At 47.3% G+C, this 22,330-nt stretch overlaps 1 protein-coding gene across 1 annotated transcript in view; it reads left to right on the top strand.

Annotated features, from left to right (window-relative positions):
* Positions 1-22,330, top strand: part of TXNRD2 (thioredoxin reductase 2) — a 69,961-nt gene that overhangs the window by 1,118 nt on the left and 46,513 nt on the right. Inside the window, exons 2-8 of the mRNA XM_035098261.2 lie at positions 6,344-6,409; positions 7,715-7,771; positions 9,467-9,611; positions 16,242-16,316; positions 16,529-16,604; positions 16,842-16,904; positions 17,319-17,389. Of these exons, the coding sequence (XP_034954152.1) occupies positions 6,344-6,409; positions 7,715-7,771; positions 9,467-9,611; positions 16,242-16,316; positions 16,529-16,604; positions 16,842-16,904; positions 17,319-17,389 (553 nt within the window). The remainder of the gene's footprint in view (positions 1-6,343; positions 6,410-7,714; positions 7,772-9,466; positions 9,612-16,241; positions 16,317-16,528; positions 16,605-16,841; positions 16,905-17,318; positions 17,390-22,330) is intronic.

Below are 22,330 nucleotides of genomic sequence, written 5' to 3' on the forward strand. Positions count from 1 at the left end.
TATTTGAGGCCATTTAGGCTTCTGTAACATGAAAGACAGGGACACGGGTGGTGCTGTGGTCTAAACCACAGAGCCTAGGGCTTGCTGATCAGAAGGTCGGCGGTTCGAATCCCTGCGACGGAGTGAGCTCCCGTTGCTCGGTCCCAGCTCCTGCCAACCTAGCAGTTCGAAAGCACGTCAAAGTCCAAGTAGATAAATAGGTACCGCTCCGGCGGGAAGGTAAACGGCGTTTCCGTGCGCTGCTCTGGTTCGCCAGAAGCTGCTTCGTCATGCTAGCCACATGACCTAGAAACTGTACGCTGGCTCCCTCAGCCAGTAAAGCGAGATGAGCGCCACAACCCCAGAGTCGTCCGTGACTGGGCCTAATGGTCATGGGTCCCCTTTACCTTTACCTTTACCATGAAAGATGACTATCCATGTTGAATGATCTCAGTGATTGAGAGTATGCTAGGCCCAAATGCTTCAGGTTTTGTCAAGCGGGAGGATTATGTCAACAAAGTAAAGGTAAAGGGACCCCTGGCCATTAGGTCCAGTCGTGACCGACTCTGGGGTTGCGGCGCTCATCTTGCGTTATTGGCCGAGGGAGCCGGCGTACAGCTTCCAGGACATGTGGCCAGCATGACAAAGCCACTTCTGGTGAACCAGAGCAGCACACAGAAACGCCGTTTACCTTCCCGCTGTAGCGGTACCTATTTATCTACTTGCACTTTGGCGTGCTTTTGAACTGCTAGGTTGGCAGGAGCTGGGACCGAGCAACGGGAGCTCACCCCGTCACAGGGATTCGAACCGCCGACCTTCTGATCGGCAAGCCCTAGGCTCTGTGATTTAACCCACAGCGGTACCCATTTGTAAATACTAATAATTGATTTCTGTCAACAGTGGATGCCCTGCCATCTACATACCGGTAGACCTGCAAATAATAGGGTTCCCAGCTATGAAATAAAATGCAAGAATCCAGTGACATCTTAAAAGACCAACCAGTGTTTTGTGCTCTGTCCACAATAGCTTATGTTGCAATCGGTCTGTGTGGCTGCTTCCACAGCACTCCACGGCAAACCATGGTTTAGTGTGAACCTGTGGGCTCCCAGTTTGTTTTGGGTTTTACAGGTTGTGGTTAGTTGGAGAAAACTAAACCGCAAGCCTGGGTTTCAGTAACAGAAAAGCCAGGTAAGCCTGACGTAAGCTTCCTAATAATAATAATAATAATAATACGTTTCTGACTATCGGTCGAATAAAGTATAAAGTAAGTAAGTAAGAAAGAATAATAATAATAATAATAATAATAATAATAATAATAATAATAATAATAATAATTTATTAGTTATACCCCATCCATCTGGCTGGGTTTCCCCAGCCACTCTGGGCTGCTTCCAACAAGAAATTAAAAATACATTAAAACAGGGTCCCCAAACTACGGCCCCCGGGCCGGATGCGGCCCAATTGGCCTCCCAATCCGGCCCGCGACGACCCCCGCCGCCCGCTGCCGCCGCCCGGTCTTACGGCGCGCCGCGCGGCGACAATCTTAAAAATCGGCAAAAAATCGCCGAAAATCCTTTGTGCGCATGCATATGGGCCTCTCCCGACCCAGAAGAGGTCATTTCCGATGCACTTCCGGGTCGGGGGAGGCCCATACGCATGCGCACAAGCGATTTTCGGCGATTTTTTCCCAACCGTGTGCGTGTGCGCATGCGCACGGGCGCGCACTCCCCCGCCCTCCGGCCCGCTGCGCGCGCACTCCCCTGCCCTCCGGCCCGCTGCGCGGTAAGTCTGGTGACCCCTGCATTAAAACATCAGTCATTAAAAACCTCCCTAAACAGGGCTGCCTTCAGATGTCTTCCCTGAGTGTAGCAGCAGAACAAGGATGGGAGTGAAGCACCTGTAATCTCTTTCCTGTCTTCACGCTAAACCATGGTTTGACTTATGTGTGCAAAACGGGCCTATATGCAAGTCTCCACAAGGGATTCTCTCTTGCTGTAGTAGCTTAAAAAGTGCAGGCTATGAAATCATTTTGGTACCTTCTTGCACGATTACATTCTTTCTCTGAAAGGTGTCTCTGTGAGGGGCCTCGTCACAAAGTCCACCGGTGTTATCCCATCTTCACTCAACTGCCCATGTCCCTTTCTTCAGTTACCTAAAATCTACCAACAGTAATTAGGCTCTTTGCTTGATTACCTGGCTGTGATTCGCACTCGCTCCAGCTGACTAGGCAAAGAGGTTGTTCCAAGCATTACTGTTTGCTTTATGCGGGTGGCAAGGCCTAGTTCTTACTGTAGGGATCAGCTTGTGTCTGACTTGTAGCTCTTCAAACTGCAGGTGGATAGTGAATAGTGTCAGGGAGAACTATTGTAGGCTTGCCTTTTTCCTGATACAAAATCGTAGAATTGTAGAGTGAGAAGGTGCCCCAAGGGTCATCTAGTCCAACCCCTGCAATGCAGGAATCTCAGCTTGATCATACACAACAGATGTCCATCCAACCTCTGCTTAAAAACATCCAAGGAAGGAGAGTCCCCCACTTCTTGTGTCAGTCTGTTCCACCGTCAACAGCTCTTACTGTATACTATGCTTATGGGGAAATTTGTTGTTTTGGTTGGCACAGTCATATACAACCCAATTAACCACAGCCTCTGAGCAATTCACAACTTTAATCTTTAACCGATCAAGTACAAAAGTAATGAAAACCTGTTGTATTCAGGAATGCTTTTCTGGCGAGGGGGAATTCCTTGATGTGAGCACCCATCCAGGCACTGCGGTGGTACAACATTCAAAATACAGTTAGACCCATTTTTAAAAGATCGTAGCAATTTGAATATGGTATTTATAAGGTAAAGGTAAAGGGACCCCTGACCATTAGGTCCAGTCGTGACCGACTCTGGGGTTGCGCGCTCATCTCGCATTATTGGCCGAGGGAGCCGGCATACAGCTTCCAGGTCATGTGGCCAGCATGACAAAGCCACTACTGGCAAACCAGAGCAGCACATTTATAAACATTGTTAATTTGGGGGGAGGGGAGGTCCTTCGAATCATAGCAGGATCTGCTCCTGAGCTGACTCACTTGACTCACCCCAAAGGATTTAGTATGTGAAGGCTGCTGGGAACTATAGCTCTGTAAGGGTGAACTACAGTTCCCAGCATTCTTTGGGGAAACCCATATGCGTCATGTGTAATGTGTGTACGCAGTCTGAGCCTGTGTTTATAGAGATCAGCCTTGCAAGGGGAGATTCTCTTGCACCCCCTGCAATGCAGTATATTCTTTTGACTGCCAACCGTCTTAACCGGTTTTAATCTTGCATTTTTATATATTTTTTTAAAATCTTATATTTTTGCATTGTTTTCACCTCCCCTGGGACCTTGCGGTGAAGGATAGGTAAGAAATCCAATAGACGGTGATTCCGATAATACGAAGTACATAGGAACAGAGTTAAGACCTTTGGTCTATCCAGCTCACTATTGTCTTATACACTAACCGACTTCAGCTCTCCAGGGTTTCAGACAAGGGGGTCTCACCCAGCCCTACCTGAAGATGCCAGGGATTTGAACCTGGGACCTTCTGCAGTGTGAACCAGATACTCCACCACTAAACTGGTCCTTCCCCAAAATAGGAACTGCAAACAGAAACACACCCTAAATAAACACCTTGCTACTGAGCTGCCACACCCCATAACCTAGGGAATGTTCAACCTATTATCAGTCCTCCTACTTACCTTTTTTTCCCTCCTCTTTTACCTGCTGGGAAGATGCTAAAGGTGTGAGAGACAGGCAGTAGAGAAACCAGTCTGCTTTGGCAGCCTGAAGTGGGAGCAGCAGGCTGTCACATCAGCTTGGATTTGATGGGCTGTAAGGCTCTCTCCATTCCTCTGATTCTATGATATTTGCTTTGTTGTTATGCAATCTGGCCAATTTTTGGGGGGGCCGTCTGAGGCGACTCGGGGCGGGCTGGCTCGTTTTGGATACTGTCTGTGCTTCTCAGGAAAACTTCAGCAATCTGATGGTCGATAGGGTTTCTTTTCATTTTTTTTTTTTTTGGCTAAATCTCATTTCCTCCCTTGTACACCCAGCGATGATAATGTTTCAGACTTAAAAATAATCACTGCTTTGGTGTTTGATTTTTTGTTTTTGCACAACAGCCTATCTGACAAATAAACCTCAAGAGCAAAACCTTTTCCCTCTCAAACAATTCCCAAGGCCTTCTTAAAGAGCTGTTTTCCCCCTCCCTCATAACCATTTGGGTCACTGAAATATGTGACAGGCAGGGTTATTCTCCCTCTCCCCGGCACAAATAAACAGATGGACATTTGGGGACATTTTTGACCCGGCTCCTGTCATAGAGTCTTACTGTGTTTCATGATGACCTATCATCCGAGAATGCAATTAAAAACATTTCTTTTCTGCATTTTTTTCCAAACTCAGCATGCTCGATTTGGAAAATTCTAGATTCTCAGTGCCAGATTATTAGATGTCCTTGCTTAGAGCTGTTTTGTGCTCTTCCTGCATGCCCCTGCCTAGAATGGGTGGGGAATGCTGAGGTAATATTTTTCTACTGTTGCAACAGCCTTGCAAGAGCACAAACAGGCTCACTGCAAAGAAATTTCTGTGTGATTCTCTCTGTTTCTGTCTGTCGTTCTGAAGCTCAGCAAAAAAAAAAAAAAAAGAGGGGAGTGAGATTTGTGATATGCTTCACAGCACTTACAATTTTACAGCTGAAAATACCGTGTTTCTCATATTATAAGTCATGTCTTATATTAATTTTTTCCTGAAAAAAACACAGCATGGCTTATTTTCAAGGGATGTCTTAATTAAAAAATAAGTACCGGTACCGGTATCTGTACAGACCACAGACCTGCTCCCACCGGGTCTTCGCGCGCGGCAGGCAGAGGCTGCAGCCGGGTCCTGGGGCTGCACGCGCGGAAGGCAGAAGCTGCAGCCGGGTCCTGGGGCTGCGCGCGCGGCAAGCAGAGGCTGCAGCCGGGTCCTGGGGCTGCGAGCGCAGCAGGCAGAGGCTGCAGCCGGGTCCTGGGGCTGCGCGCGCGGCAGGCAGAGGCTGCAGCCGGGTCCCGGGTGTCCGCGCGCAAAGGCTACAGCCGGGTTCTGGGGCTGCACGCGCGGCAGGCAGAGGCTGCAGCCGGGTCCTGGGACTGCACGCGCGGAAGGCAGAAGCTGCAGCCGGGTCCTGGGGCTGCGCGCGCAGCAGGCAGAGGCTGCAGCCGGGTCCTGGGGCTGCGCGCGCGGCAGGCAGAGGCTGCAGCCGGGTCCTGGGTGTCCGCGCGCAAAGGCTACAGCCAGGTTCTGGGGCTGCACGCGCTGCGCGCTGAGGCTGCAGCCAGGTCTCGGGGGTTAACGCGGCAGCAGCAACCCTTCTTTGCCACAGACCTTCTTCCACCACCCGGTACGGCTTATTTTCGAGGTATGCCTTATATTTTTCCACCTCAGGAAAATCCTGCCATGCCTTATTTTGTAGGGATGCCTTAAAATATGAGAAACACGGTAGGAGCGTTCTTTGGGGGGGAGTCAAAATACTGATACCATAGATTGCTGCGCTGAACAACCCTCAAAACACATAGTAAATAAATCATAGTTAAGCCAATGGTTCAGACAATTGACTTTGTTGTTGCTGTTTAGTCGTTTAGTCGTGTCCGACTCTTCGTGACCCCATGGACCAGAGCACGCCAGGCACTCCTGTCTTCCACTGCCTCCCGCAGTTTGGTCAAACTCATGTTCGTAGCTTCGAGAACACTGTCCAACCATCTCATCCTCTGTCGTCCCCTTCTCCTAGTGCCCTCAATCTTTCCCAACATCAGGGTCTGTTCCAGGGAGTCTTCTCTTCTCATGAGGTGGCCAAAGTATTGCAGCCTCAGCTTCACGATCTGTCTATTCCAGGGAGCACTCAGGGCTGATTTCCTTAAGAATGGATAGGTTTGATCTTCTTGCAGTCCATGGGACTCTCAAGAGTCTCCTCCAGCACCATAATTCAACTATAAACTATGATTTATACTATGACTTTAACTATGATTAAACTAAATCATGGTTAACTGTTATATATGAACCAGGGCATTCCTGAAAGTTCTGTCCCAGGTGTGTGAAATATTTGGTCCTCCAGATGTTGCAGAACTACCTCTCCCATCATCCCTGGCCATTGGCCACGCTTGCTATGGCTGATGGGAGTTGTAGTTCAGCAGCATCTGAAGAAAAAAAAGTTCGCGGCACCTGTTCAACTCCATGTACTGCAGTAAACGCCCCGCCAAAATGTCTCTGGATAACAAAATATACCAACCTAATATTATCTCTCCTGGATTGTGCTATACTGTAAAAATAAATAAATGAATCTCCCCTCCTTTCTCTCTTTCAGGGAAGCACGAGTATGATCTCCTAGTCATCGGGGGAGGATCTGGCGGCCTTGCTTGCGCGAAAGAAGGTAATTCATGGCATCATGTGCAGTTGTGAGACACCCCAACTTTGCTGGGGATAATTGTGAAAGGGGTTGAGAATAAAACTGTCAACATAATAGCACCGTTCTATAGATCGATGGAATACGAATACTGTGGGAGAGCAGGGGGTAGAGGAGGAGGACTCTGCATAGACGAGGGAGAATTAGAGGAGGAAGAAGGGGCTCACAATCCACATTAAGCCCCAAGGGCTTGTCCACACTTCCACTTGCGGTCTGAACTGTTTTCTGCTTGAACCACACTTTTCTAGGCATGGGTCAAAGCGGTTCCGCCTTTCCCCTGCCGCTTCCCCCCTGGAAAACCTGCTCTTTAGTTCTGAGATCGGAACAAATGACGATCCGCAGAAAACCCGATTGCTGTTTGTTCCGATTGAGCGCTAAAGATCAGGTTTTCCTAAGGGAAGGAGGCAGGGCATACAGAGATGTGGATAGTCTATCAGTGGCTATTCACCACAATGGCTATGCTCTGTCTCCACTGTCAGGGGCACCATGCCTCTAAATATCTGGTTTGCTAGGAATTTCAGGTGGGCAGAGCACCGTGGCAGAGCACTGTGGGCAGAGCACTTTTGAGCTTCCCGTGGGCATCTGATCGGCCGTTTTGAGAGCAAGGTGCTGGTTTCCCCAGCCACTCTGGGCGGTTTCCAACAGAAAAATAAAATACAGTAATCTATTAAACATTAAAAGCTTCCCTAAACAGGGCTGCCTTCAGGTGTCTTCTAAAAGTCTGGTAGTTGTTCTCTTTGACATCTGGTGGGAGGGTGTTCCACAGGGCGGGCGCCACTTCCGAGAAGGCCCTCTGCCTAGTTCCCTGCAACTTGGCTTCTCGCAACGAGGGAACTGCCAGAAGGCCCTCGGCGCTGGACCTCAGTGTCCGGGCAGAACGATGGGGGTTTAAAGGCTTTAGGGCTTTAAAGGTCAGCACCAACACTTTGAATTGTGCTCGGAAACGAACTGGGAGCTATACTTCTATGATTCTTTGTATTGGATCAAATTTTTAGGATTTGTGTGATTTGTTGTATTTTTTTTTTGTTTGTTTCTTCTGCTTGTAAACTGCCTTGTGTGTAGTAATATAGAAAGGCAGTATACAAATTAAAAGTGAAAATGAAGTGAAATCAAATCAAATGCGCTGTGCAGTGGATGTCGGGTACAGGCAGTGGCAAAACCAACTCACCAAAGCAACAAAACATTTATTTATTTTGCCAACATTGGCACCCTAATGGTGATGCGTTACTCTTTCCTTTAAAATAACTGTACAATTTCTTTTTATTTCTGAAGCTTCCCAGTTTGGAAAGAAGGTAGCTGTGTTAGATTATGTGGATCCTTCTCCGAAAGGTAAGAAACAATTCAGTCATCATCACCATTGTCATGAAATATATTGTTATGGATCTGTGGTTGCTAAATGCTTGTGTTTCATCAATGTTTAGGATTTAATTCAAACTGGCAATAGCCAGACTCCTGTGTATTTAAGAAAGGTTTTTTTAAAAAAGGTAAAAGACCCCTGACCGTTAAGTCCAGTTGCAGATGACTCTGGGGTTGCAGCGCTCATCTTGCTTTACTGGCCGAGGGAGCCGGCGTTTGTCCGCAGACAGTTTTTCCGGGTTATGTCGCCAGCATGACTAAGCCGCTTCTGGTGCAACAGAACACCGAAACCAGAGCAGTGCACGGAAACGCCATTTACTTTCCTGCCAGAGTGGTACCTATTTATCTACTTGCACTACTTCTTTTCGGCGTGCTTTCAAACTGCTAGGTTGGCAGGAGCTGGGACTGAGCAATGGGAGCTCACCCCGTCGTGGGAATTTGAACCGCCGACCTTCTGATTGGCAGGCCCAAGAGGCTCAGTGGCTTAGATCACAGCGCCACCCACATCCCACAAGAAAGGGGTTAGCCACTGTCAACCCCCTGGAATTAGCATATGTGAAGAGTTAACCCAGGAACCGCTTCATGAGTTATGCCCATAATGGAGTCGGACAGGCTTCTTTGTGAGGGGGGGGGGGGTAAACAATTAGGGAGTTCAGAGCATCAAAGGACTAGGCATCAACACAACACAGGATCAAAGGAAATAGGCGTGAGAATGCAGATATGAGGCCTCTCCCTGAGGTAGAAATGGAAAGCTGAGAAGTTATGGGGTTGGGGTCAGAAGGGGTGTAACCAGGAAGCAGAGAAAAGAACAGTAAAGCTGGGTTGAGCCCTGCAGCACAGGATAGGCTGCAAAGAAAGGATGGTGCTGCGTTTTTGTCGCTGCTGTCACATCTTGGGGTGCTGCTGCTATGAGTCTCTCCATAAGTAGGCTCAGGTTGGGCGCAAGATTCCTGCATTGCAGGGGGGTTGGACTAGATGACCTTTGTGGTACCTACAGCTCTACAGTTTTATGATTTTATAAATGTGTAAATAAGCCTTATATGATCAATACACTATAGCCCACACCGTGCCTCATTGCCAAAGGTACGCCTGCACCAACTGGAATCTCGTGTAGCGGCTCAGCAAAGATTGGAGTGGCACGTCACAATATGAATCAAAATACAGATTGGTTTTTAGGAAGTTTTAACTGTTTTCGGATGGTGTTATATTTGCTTTAGGTTGTGTATCTGTTTGCCGCCTTTGGCTCCTTGGGGAGGAAAGGTGGGGCATAAATTCAAATAATAACAATATTTATATACAGTGGTGCCTCGCTAGACGAAATTAATTCGTTCCACGGGTCTTTTGTTATAGCGAAAAATTCGTCTAGCGAATCCCATAGGAATGCACTGAATTTTTTTTTTACTTTTTTTTGCCCATAGGAACACATTAATTGAATTTCAATGCATTCCTATGGGAAACCGCAATTCGCTAGACGAATTTTTCGTAAAACGCATTCGTCTAGCGAGGCAACCTCCACTCGAAAAATCCTTTCGTTAAGCGGAAATTTCGTTAAGCAGGGCATTTGTTAAGCGAGGCACCACTGTAATAACAATATTTATATATGTCATTTTAAGGACAGGCTGGGGCACTGAACACATGCGTCCGTTGTTTTTTTCTGTTTTTCCGCAGGAACCAAATGGGGTCTTGGTGGAACCTGTGTGAATGTTGGTTGCATTCCTAAGAAGCTGATGCACCAAGCAGCTCTTCTGGGAAGTTCTCTCAAAGACGCCCAGCGCTATGGCTGGAATGTATCCTATCCTGTGAATCATGACTGGTAAAATTAATCCCATTTATCTGCTTTACTGAAGGGATAGGGGAATTTGTAGTTGTTTCTAAACTACGACTCCTATCCTCTCTGACCACTGGCCTTGCCAGCTGGAAGTGGTGGAATTTGGAGTCTTAATAACATCTGGAGGCCCACAGATTCCCCATTCCTACTTTATGGCGTTCCACATTTTTGCAATGAAGGGAACACCACATCTCGTCTGGAATAACTAAGAACTGTGGTCATTTGTTCTGGGATAACAAACCTGGACGCAATCTGTCCAGTACACACAATACTCTGCCCCGATGCCTCGCATCTTGTTCTGCGGAGGCCTGGGGTTCATGGGGATAGGATGTGGGGAGCAGTCCTAGACTGACTTAAGCCACATCTGCATTGTACATCCTATATAATAAAGTCCCTGTGTCTCTGCGTCCAGATTCCGTGTGTCCCGTTTTCCGCGCTAATGCGCATGTGCCCCAGGGACACAGGGATTGGACGCAGAGACAATATCTCGGTCGCGCACCCAGGACACTGTCATGCAGCACCGGAGGCTGTTCTAGCGGGCCGCTCCCAGCGCTGGCCTCCATGGGCGCCTAGAGGATCCCCGCCTCCTCCCGCCGCCGCCACCCCGGCTTCGCCCCTGCGAGAGCCATGGGTGCCCCCGGAACCACCTTCGTCACCAGCCTCCGTTGTTCTGGTGAAGGAAGGAGGCGGAGGCGGTGGTAACAGCAGCAGCGGGAGCAGCCCGGGCCAAGCGTGCCTCACCTTCCATGGCCTCTGCCCGTCCTGAGCTCCTCGCCCTCAGGGGGCCGGCCTCCATGGGCAGCGACGGAGGATCCTGTGAGAGGAGCGGCGAGGCCGCGGCCTTCCCTCCCTCTCTGCGCTCAGCTGCGGGGCACGACGGGAGAGCGAGTTTGTTTACTTGCGTTCCCGGCGCGCCCCGCGGCCGAGCGCAGAGAGAGAGAGGGAAGGCTGCGGCCCCGCTGCTCCTCTCACATATCCTCTAGCGCCCGTTTTCTAAACGGGCCGAACAACACTAGTTTAAAATACTACCATATCGTTTTAAACAGGGCTTCCACAAAAGCATCCTGGGAACTGCCGTTTCTTAAGAGCACTGCAGGTTGTTACCGGTAGGAGACCCCTGTTCTCCTCACAGGGTTACAGAGCCTGAGTTCCCTGGTTTTTAAACCGCTCTGGGAATTGTAGCTCTGCAAGGGGAAATACAGTTCCTGGATTCTTTTGGGGAAAGTTTGTGACTGTCCAAGTAGTATAATAGTATTGGAAAAAACTTGGGGATAACTGGGTACTGAGAGTGCTAAAAATAAATTACACACCCCAGTTTTCCAGTGGCCCATCAAAAGTATGCTTCACGCAGAGTTGACAGAAAAACAAAACACACAACAGAAGTTGACTCAGCTAAAGTATGTCTCCAAAAGTTAAAATGTTTTCCCCAACCTAGCATGAAACCCCTGACTAGCAGTATACCGTATAAAGTATACAGAAGAAAACAAAAGGTTGGCTTTTTTAACAGAAAGAATAGTAAAACAAACCAGCTTGGAACTCTCTGTTTGCCAAAACCCTTTTCTACAGAGATTTTAAATTAAATATAAACACTCTCTACCGGTAACTTCACACACCCACATTTCAACTCTTAAAACCTCTCCAAACCTCCCACCAGACTCCCACACAACTACTACACAAAATGCTTTCCAACACAGCCTTATATACATGGAGTAAAGCCCACGCTTTTGAGCAGTTAAACAGAAATCACCGGCACCTGTTTTCTTAAACAGATAGCATTGACATTAGGTAAAGGTGAAGGGGCCCCTGACCGTCAGGTCCAGTCGTGTCTGACTGGGGTTGCAGCGCTTATCTCGCTCTATAGGCCGAGGGAGCCGGCGTTTGTCCGCAGACAGCTTCCGGGTCATGTGGCCAGCATGACAAAGCTGCTTCTGGCAAACCAGAGCAGCGCACGGGAACGCCGTTTACCTTCCGGCCGGAGCGGTCCCTATTTATCTACTTGCACTTTGATGTGCTTTCGAACCTAGGTGGTCAGGAGGTGGGACCAATCAATGGGAGCTCACCCCGTTGCAGGGATTCAAACCACCGACCTTCTGATCAGCAAGTCCTAGACTCTGTGGTTTAACCCACAGCGCCACCACATTAGACCGGCTCAAAAGCAACTTGATTATTCAAGAAACCCAACAAATAGTGCTTTAAGTGCATGCTGCAGATGTGGGCTGAGTTGAGCGAAAGCTCATCTGGCAGGCGCATCGGGCAAATTCACAGCAGGAGGAGTCGAATCAGATCAAGTCAAGTGTACAGAGAGAGCGGCCAGGAAAGTTGGGTTCAGGAAACAACAGCACAGGTTCAGCACCATGGAAAGCTCCTAGTGGGTTTGTAGTGCAAGGCTGGGAAACCTCACGACTGGGGCTGAATGTGGCCCTCCGGGATTTTCTGTCTGGCCCTCAAATAGAGCCACGCCCCTCACTGGCTGTACTTATCATCCAATAAGAAAATGCTGCATGAACAGAGGCTTGGTGGCATTGTCCATCCGGGGCCTTCAGGGCAAAAGGACTCAGATATTTGCATGGAAATTCTGGGTTCTTTTCCTGCTCCGTTTCCAGCCTGGCATCCTTGCCCAGAAGGTGCCTTTATTTATGGTCTTGATTTGCAATCAATCCCTAAGTAATAGCTCACAGCGCTTGCAGATAAATCAAATTGAAAGCCAGTTACTGTGCAGCGTGGCAAAATAAACAGCAGAGTTTTAACGCCGCCTTATATTATCCAGAGCGCTCAAGAATTCGGCTGGAGCTTCGGAAGGGAAGGAGGGGGGAATGGAACTGGGGGAGGCACGTGAATCAGAAGTGGGGTGGTGGGGAAGCTCCGGGTTCAATTTCTGAAAAGACAGTGGAGGCTGGTGCCAACTAGGACCAGTGCGGCAGGAAGGAGAGAAAGTCCAGCACAAGGTGGAGGCAGGGACAGGTGGAGGCAGAGCTAATGACAGGCAGAGCCAACTAATTCTGGTTTTGCTTCCTACCTGCTCCCTGCTGAGTTCTACAAAGGCAGTACTGAGACTTAGGAGGAGGAAGGGTAGCCAGTGCTACTCGCTGGACTGCTTGTAAATCAGGAGGCCCTGCTGCTTCTGACATTGTTAGGGAGGGACCCGGCTTTTGGATGGAGAAGGTCTCGTGTCTATTATCTAGCATCTGCAGTTGAGATGGATCAGGTGGCAAAGGATGGGAAAGACCCTTCTGGCTAAGGCCCTGCTGATCTGCTGCCAGTAAGATGACGCTAGCCGAGATGGACCAAAAGTATAATGCAGCTTCATATGGAAACATGGAAACTGGCCCTTGTGCAAGGGCCACGTGATATTAGTGCGCACTTGCAAGCACCTGCTCTCTGAAACTCTCTGCCCATTGATATTAAGGAAGGAGTATTGGTGGAATTGGGACCCAGGTGGCGCTGTGGGTTAAACCACTGAGCCTAGGGCTTGCTGATCAGAAGGTCGGCGGTTCGAATCCCTGTGACGGGGTGAGCTCCTGTTGCTTGGTCCCAGCTCCTGCCAACCTAGCAGTTCGAAAGCACGTCAAAATTCAAGTAGACAAATAGGAACCGCTACAGCGGGAAGGTAAACGGCGTTTCCATGTGCTGCTCTGGTTTGCCAGAAGCGGCTTTGTCATGCTGGCCACATGACCTGGAAGCTGTACGCCGGCTCCCTCGGCCAATAATGCGAGATGAGTGCGCAACCCCAGAGTCGGTCACGACTGGACCTGATGGTCAGGGGTCCCTTTACCTTTTTATTGGTGGAATTATTTTTCGGCACTGGCTGAAAAGCTTTTTTGTTTAGGCAAGGCTACCCAGCCGTACAGTTATGACATGCAATTTTAACAAGCAGGTTTATTATGTGTATTTATTTTTAAAACTGCTGGTTTTATTTGTTCTTCGATAAATTTGTATGCCAATTTGTTTTTAATGTATTAATTCTATGAGAGTTTTTAAATGAATATTTTATATTGTTTTATGGAAAGTGCATGGTTGTTGTTGTTGTTTTTATAAAAAAAAACCCAATTAAGCGATAGATGGATCTATTCAAATAAAAAATAAATAAGCAGCATATATTCCTGGGCCAGCTGGACACTCTGCTGGGTGGTCAAGGAGGTGACTGTGGCCTGGTCTTGCATGTGCGGCATCATGTAACTTGACTATGACTGCAAGTGGTGCTTTTGCACATATTGTGGCCTCCGCACTGCCTTTTCCGCATGCGGTTATGGGAAACTGCGGCCTCATACCTGGCGTTGCTTGGAAATCCTAAGAAACAAACAAAAATCAGTGCCATTTTGAAATGAAAAGCAGTGCAGCTTTGAAAGGCTTTGCCTACCCTCTTCATTCAAAATGGCGTCCAAACATAGGCAAAAACCATCCTGCAAAATTTGCTTATGATTTGTGTAAGGGGGAGACAGTATAGAGAACCTCCCCCTTGTATCAGAAGTAGCTCCTCCCCAAGCAGTGATGGAAGCAAGGGCTCGGAGGAAAATATAGTCCGGCACCCCACAAGGTATGAGGGACAGTAGACCGGCCCCCTGCTGAAAGAGTTTGCTGGCCCTTGCCTTAGACCATTGCAAAGCAGAGCCGAACGATGGAAAAGCGAGAGATGCGGCAGCAGAAATCCGCTTGGATACAAACCATGTTTCTTTTATTGCACTTCTCTATCCTGCCTTTCCATCTGAGATGGCATATGCGATTCTCCTGCCTGTCTTCTCTTAATAACGACAACAACCCTGATAGGTAGGTGGAAGGGGGAGACAGTATAGAGAACCTCCCCCTTGCATCAGAAGTAGCTCCTCCCTAAGCAGTGATGGAAGCGAGGGCTCTGAGGAAACCAGTCAGGAAGTGGAGAGAGAGTGCTAGGGCTCTGGCAGCATGGGAGAGCCCCGGCAACACAGGAGGGAGGAGAGAGAGGGGGAAAGGGGGGGGAAGGAAAGCATGGAGCGTAGACCCTTTCCTCCGGTTCCGGAATTACGCAGGAGAAAAAAGGGGAGGAGATTCACTGTCCCAAGACTCTTATGTTGGAGGAAATCACGCGGGGGGGGGGGGCAGTGCCGGATTCTGCATCAGAATGAGCAGACATGTGTTACACACCTGTCTCACTGTAAATAGAGTGCACTAATAAAAACTGCTTAAAGACAAGCATGGGGAGCGTCGTTACTCTGGAGTAGTCACAAGAACCCCTGACAATTTGCTTAAGGAATGTCCAGATACATAGAGAACAGACAGGTGAACGTCTTCTACAAAATATCTAGCAAATGTGCCTTTTCTCTCATTATTCTCTCAAAACAAGGGATAGCTCAGTGGGCAGAGCCTGAGACTCTTAATCTCAGGGTCGTGGGTTCGAGCCCCAGGTTGGGTGAAAGATTCCTGGATTCCTAGGCTAGATGATCCTCACGTTCCAGCTCTAGTATTCTGTGATTCTTCGTGGCCTATTTTGTTTTAAAGCAGATATAACATTCCTATTCAAGTTCAAGTTTATTACAGCCACAGGCCCATATCTACGTAACAATACAGCATTCATCATACAACTAACAAAACAATTTGATGAATTTAAAGCAGCAAACAAATTAATTAAAATTGAGATTAAAATTAATTCAATTAAAACAACCAAATTCAATAAAATCCAAACCATCCAAACCATAATTCAGCTTCTACCAAATAAAATTGTAAATGCACAGCACAGTTCTAGGTCCCTTTAGTAAGTGTTAATATTGGTAGACCATCAAAATCATAGAGTCCATTTTCCTTCTTATAGAACAAGACTTTAGTCAGAAATCTAGTGACCATAAGGGATCTGGACGGGACCTCATCATTCAATAGGTATACCAACTGGGTTTCCTGGGTTTCATCCGATATGGCCGATATAAAGGGCGACAGAAATCTGGACCGGGGCAGCTAAATATAGCGGGCAACAAAAAACTATACGATGCAGGGATTCTATAGAGCTTTTGTCACAGTCACATAGGACTGAGATCTGGCCATTTGAGAATCTATTACCCATCACGTTGGAAGGAAAAGCATTGAATCTGGCCTTTATGAAGGCATAGCTATGAACCACGACATTTAAGGTGGTCAAGTATGATGGTAATTTCAGATGTGTTGTTAAGCCAAGATTTATCGGCGAGCAGGTGCCATTGTCCGTTATAATATTATGTTGTTGTTGTTTAGTCGTTTAGTCGTGTCCGACTCTTCGTGACCCCATGGACCATAGCACGCCAGGCACTCCTGTCTTGCACTGCCTCCCGCAGTTTGGTCAAACTCATGTTCGTAGCTTCGAGAACACTGTCCAACCATCTTGTCCTCTGTCGTCCCCTTCTCCTAGTGCCCTCAATCTTTCCCAACATCAGGGTCTTTTCCAAGGATTCTTCTCTTCTCATGAGGTGGCCAAAGTATTGGAGCCTCAGCTTCACGATCTGTCCTTCCAGGGAGCACTCAGGGCTGATTTCCTTAAGAATGAATAGGTTTGATCTTCTAGCAGTCCATGGGACTCTCAAGAGTCTCCTCCATCTCCTCCAGCACCATTATAATATTATATTGGCAATCAATCTCCTCTAATTTTTGAACATTCCTATTCTTCTTTCCTCCCAGGTCTGCAATGTCAAAAGCTGTTCAAAACCACGTCAAATCCTTAAACTGGGGCCACAGGGTGCAGCTGCAGGATAAGTAAATGCAATTCTTCTTTCTCACGCAGTCAAACAGTTTTTACTTAATAAGTACCAACAATTGTGTTACTACTAATAGACGTGCACCAGATCCAACTGAATCCCAAATCAAGGCGATTCGGATCTACCCAGGAATCGTCTGGATCAGTTTGAGGATCGTGCTGCAAATAGAGTAGCATTGAGGCCACTGTTTTCTGTTTTTCATTATAATAGGAAAGTGAAATACTTAAACTTGAAAGGCAGTTTTGTGGATCCACACACAATTCGTGGGCTGATGAAAGGCAAAGAGGTAAGTTGCTGGGCTATATTTCCTTTGTTTGTAAATAAAATAAAATGCAATAAAATGTAGTTTTAATAGTTTTGCAAATGCAGTAAAGTATCCTTTTGAATAGTTCTACCAACGCAATAGCATACTACTGTCGGCGGTAAAACGTATTTTAATATAGGGTACACAAACTAGGGCTCGATAGCAGCCCTTTCCTTTAAACTCTCTTCCTGATTTATTTTCTTTTTTTTTTATCCCCAGACATTTCTCACAGCAGAAAACATAGTCCTTGCCACGGGGGGAAGGCCTAAATATCCCACAAACGTAAGTTTTTTGCATTAAGCTAACCCTGGCTGGTGTCAACCGTGGTTGTCAAACCACAGTGAAGGGAGCGGGAGATTTGCAACGAGGAGGGGAGAGAAAGCGATCACACCTATACCCAGGCATGCTACGGCAGTGGTGGTAAACACTCTCATTCCAAGGGCCACGTTGTCTTCTGAGCAACCTTGTGAGGGTCACATTCCGGGGGGTAGGCAGGGGCAAATTATGGCAGTGTGCCCCTTCGGCACCAGTTTCCGGGAATCGGAGGTGGAAAACACTCAGGAGCTGCTAAAGAGCTTCCTTTAGGCATTTGTTTGGCCACTGTAAGAGCAGGGCATTGGGCTAGATGGGCCTGATCCAGCAGCCTGCTCTTGTCTGCTTATGATGGTTGTATCTTTCTTTTGTTCTTTCCCTTAGATCACAGGAGCACGGGAGTATGGGATTACGAGTGACGATCTCTTCTGGCTGAAAAAGTCTCCTGGGAAAACGTAAGTGTCCCACACTGAAGTCTCCCCACGTGACTGATAACATTTCTTCCCAGAGCATGGGACGTTTGCGCTGGTTCCCTGCCTTGAATATCCTAGGGGCAAGAAGGAACGGACAGTGGTACCTTGGTTCTCGAATCTAATCCGTTCTGGGAGTCCGTTCAACTCCCCAAACCGTTCGAAAACCAAGGCGCAGCTTCCGATTGGCTGCAGGATCTTCCTGCACTCAAGCAGAAGCCACTTCGGACGTTCGGCTTCTGAAAAACGTCCACAAACGTCCACACTTACTTCCGGGTTTGCGGCATTCGGGAGCCGATTTGTTCGTCAACTAAGCCATTTGAGAACCAAGGTACAGTACCACTGTATAACGTTTTGCTGGCTGAATCTGCTGGGCCACTTCCTTGTCTATGTCAAGCATGGGAACAGATATTAGTAAGGGAATAGATTCAGAAAAACGGGTTAGAGGAAGTGTGGGAGAAAACTCCATTTTCTTCTTCATCAGCAAGGCTTAAAGAAATTCTTTTAGATTGGTTCATGGGTGATAGCTGGCTCTGAGATGGATATCTCAGTGCCACCCCAAATTTGGGGAGGGTGGGAGGCTAGGTCCATTTTGCCATATGCAGTGGACCATATGTGATAGACAGTGATTGAAGAGTTTTAGAAGGAGCTCCAATAAAGATGCTTTTCAGAGTTTATTGGTTTCATTTTCTGTTAGGGTGGTAGCCCAAAATTGGAAACCGGTAACAGCTAATTTGACGGAGGAATGGTATTTTCAGGGTGGTAACTATTAAAGGGAAAACTTGTCTGTTGAGAGAAAGTCAACAGCCAAGGAGAATATATATATATATATATATATATATATATATATATATATATATATATATATATATATAGTGAAATGGTTCTGTTTTATTAAAAACGTTTTGCTCAAATGGCACGATTGAGCGAACCAGTGTGGTACAACTGTTATGAGGATAAAATGGGGAGAACCACATAAATGACAGGGCCGGCTCTCCGTAGACCCCCGGTGGCGCTGGGCACCATGGCGCCGGCCCGCCAGGAGGGCGCCACGAGCTGCGCCCGCCCGCTGGCCGGCCGTTCCGCCGGTCCGCTGCGCGTGGCGCCCACCTGCCCACCACGCTGGGAAACGGGGTGGGAGGGCGCCGGAGAGATCGCGCTGTGCCTGCCCGCCCGCCGCGCAGCAGCGCCGCGCCCACCCGCCCACCACGCTGGGAAACGGGGCTGAAGGGCACCGGAGAGATCCGGCGCACCATGGCGACAGGGGTGCTTAAGACGGCCCTGATAAATGACCTTCAACTCCTGGGAGGGAAAAAAAGGGTGAGATATCAATGCAGTAATGAAACTCACAGTGTGAGTTAACAGAGGCCATGTCAGAATGGTGACTTCTAGATTGTAAAGCCCCATTGTAGATTTCAATCAGCGTTATTGGTGTGCAATAAGCAGAAGTAACGACGGTAAATTTATGAAGCGAGCCATACATTCCCCATTTTGTTGATTTCTCTTTTGCTGCTCGCTTGCCACAAGAGGGCAGCAAGTGCTTTAAGATGCAGACTTGATCACCTATTTTGGTTTATGTAATCCTGGAGCCTCTTATGAGGAACGGCTTGGGGAGCTGGGTATGTTTAGCCTGGAGAACAGAAGGTTAAGGGGTGATATGATCGCCATGTTCAAATATATAAAAGGATGTCATATAGAGGAGGGAGAAAGGTTGTTTCCTGCTGCTCCAGAGAAGCGGACACAGAGCAATGGATTCAAACCACAAGAAAGAAGATTCCACCTAAACATTAGGAAGAACTTCCTGACAGTAAGAGCTGTTGGGCAGTGGAATTTGCTGCCAAGGAGTGTGGTGGAGTCTCCTTCTTTGGAGGTCTTTAAGCGGAGGCTTGACAGGCATATGTCAAGAATGCTTTGATGGTGTTTCCTGCTTGGCAGGGGGTTGGACTGGATGGCCCTTGGGGTCTCTTCCAACTCTATGATTCTATGATTCTTCTCCATACATCTGTTGTGTCTTCCATCGGAGTTGGCAGCAGAGGGTGAGGGGAAGAATTCAATTTGCTTTGTTGCTAACATTGATAACCTGGCAGAGTTAAAAGTGCTTGAAAACCGCTGACGTTTGAAGCGCAGGGTGGTGGTGCAAGGAATTATCATTATCAGTGCTTTTTTCTGGGGGGGACCCCTAAACATTTTGTGGTCCTTTGTACAGTCGTACCTTGGTTTTCGAACAGCTTAGTTCTTGAATGTTTTGGCTCCCGAACAATCGAAACCCGGAAGTGAGTGTTCCTGTCTTCGAATGTTCTTTCGGAAGCCGAACGTCCGACAGGGCTTCCCTGGCTTCCGATTGGCTGCAGGAACTCCCTGCCTCCACCTTGACTTTGGAACTCCCTGCCTCTTGACACCAGGCAGGTGCTTTCGCTGTACCCTTTTTGGTGTCTGGGGGGGGGGGGAACCAACACATTTCAAACAAGCCTCCCGAGGGATATGTAGAATACTGATGTGTATTTTAAATTGTGTTTTTGTTGAGCACTGATTTTGATTTTTAAAAAAACAAAAAAACAGTTGTTTTTAACTGTTTTTCTTGAAAATTTTATCCTTTATTGTAAACCCCTTTTAGTGGTTTTTTTTTGGGGGGGGGTTGCCGTTTTTACAATCTGAGCATGTAAATTTCACGGAGGGGGGGGGACAAATTGAAAAGAAGGGACATGGGCTAGCAGAGATCCATTGATTTCGATGGGTCTACTTAAAGTTGAACGTAATCGGGTGCCACTTTTTGCATTGGTTCTGTTCATCCTCGCCCAGGTAAACGGGGCGGCGGCCTTTTTGGGTGCTGAAAGCGAGATAAACTGAATCTGCAGTTGCTTGCAGTATATCAGTCACCTCATGGATTTTGGGGGCGTAATTTATGTGATGAAATTGTGTGTGTGTGTGTGCTTGTGTGGTTTTTAAAAACAAGAAGCCAAAAAAAGCTAAACACGAGATTTATCCCTGTGAGATATTTCTCTGTAAATGTGGCTTTTGTCCAGTGCAAGTTGTAACAGTGTAGTGCGGGAGCCCTGTGTTTATACGTTGCATTCCTAAGCTTCAGTCAAAATAAGCCTTGGGGCCTACAGTAGCATTTCTGTACTTTATCAGACTGTGTTACGGCAGACGGAGAGGAGAGCCGGTGCATTCAGCAACAATTTGTTTCTGTCAAACGAATTTCCCGTAGAAATGTTCCCATGATTCGGTTTGATGCCTTGACATTTGAAAACAATAATAATCTCCCAACTTTGCTTTGCTTTGCATCTATGTGTTCTGCCTCTGTTTTACCTCTGTATATTAAACAAAAAACAAAAAAAACAAACCTATATATGAGCTATACAGCCAGCAGCACAGGGGAGCCTTTGCCAAGCTGCCACCTTCCAAGTTGTTTTTGTTGTTATTTAATATATTTATATACTGCCTTTCTCCCACGTGGGGGTTCAAGGCAGCTTACAACATTTCAAAACAACATTGTAAAATAAAGGTAGAGGGACCCCTGACCATTAGGTCCAGTCGTGACCGACTCTGGGGCTGCGCGCTCATCTTGCATTATTGGCCGATGGAGCCGATGTATAGCTTCCAGGTCATGTGGCCAGCATGACAAAGCCGCTTTTGGCAAACCAGAGCAGCACATGGAAACGCGCGGTTCCTATTTATCTACTTGCATTTTGACGTGCTTTCGAACTGCTAGGTTGGCAGGAGCTGGGACTGAGCAACGGGAGCTCACCCCGTCACAGGGATTCGAACCGCCAACCTTCTGATCAGCATTTCAAAACAACATTGTAAAATACAGAGTCATAAAAAAAAAAACAAGTTAGTTTGGATCCTGCAGGATAGCTGGTAGAGCATGAGACTCTTAATCCCAAAGTTGTGGGTTCAAGCCCCATGTCGGGCAAAAAGTTTACTGCATTTAATAATAATAATAATAATAATAATAATAATAATAATAATAATAATAATTTATATCCCACCCATCTGGCTGGGTTGCTTCCAACACACCCAAAAATAATAAAACATCAAACAGTAATACTAACAATCAGATCCTATGTATAAAAAGTCACAAGAACTTTAAAATAAACTTCTGTCAAATAAAGCAATATTCAATAATCCATTAGAACCCCATAGTAAACAATAAAATTAAACACCAGCAAATAATAATTTAAACAGTTTACACTCATCAGTTGCAATAAAAGGTTACTAATCTATAATCAATAAAATGGCAGCAAATCACAGTGCATAAAATACCGCAAAACGTACAAAACCATGTAAAAGGATCAAACTGAGAAACAAGGACACACAGCTTATTTTAAAAAACTATCGCTGAACTCCTTTCTTCCCCGCTGCTTCTGCTGTTCTCAAAGTCATGAACCGGGAAAGGCTCCTGGGGCAGGCATTGCCTGCAAAAAGTCTCTCCCTCCTCTCACTTCAGAGAGTTGAACAAGATGGTTGTTGTGGACCCTTTCAACTATGATTCTAGAAAAAGCGCTGAAAATACAACTACAGTGGTACCTCGGTTTGCGAACGCAATCTGCTCCGTGGAGGCGTTCGCTCGCCGAGGTATTCGTTCGCCGAAGGCACGCTTCTGCACATGCGCGAGCTGCGCAGATCGTGTCTGCGCATCTGACGCCGCGGAACCCAGATGTAAACACTTCCGCGTCTGCGGCATTCGTAAACAGAGGTGTTCATAAACGGAGGTAGTAGTAAACCGAGGTTCCACTGTACTGGCATCATAAGGCCACGATTCAGATCCGTAGTGCGACTGGATTTGGAGTTCTGGCCACCTCGCCTCAAAAGGGATATTGCAGAGTTGGAAGATGTTCGGAAAAGGGCAGCCAAACTGACCTGTGAGGAAAGGTTGCAGCATTTGGATGAGCGCCGCAACCCCAGAGTTGGTCACGACTGGAC

The sequence above is a fragment of the Zootoca vivipara genome, chromosome 17 (assembly GCF_963506605.1).
Source record: "Zootoca vivipara chromosome 17, rZooViv1.1, whole genome shotgun sequence".
Taxonomy (NCBI): Eukaryota; Metazoa; Chordata; class Lepidosauria; order Squamata; family Lacertidae; genus Zootoca; species Zootoca vivipara.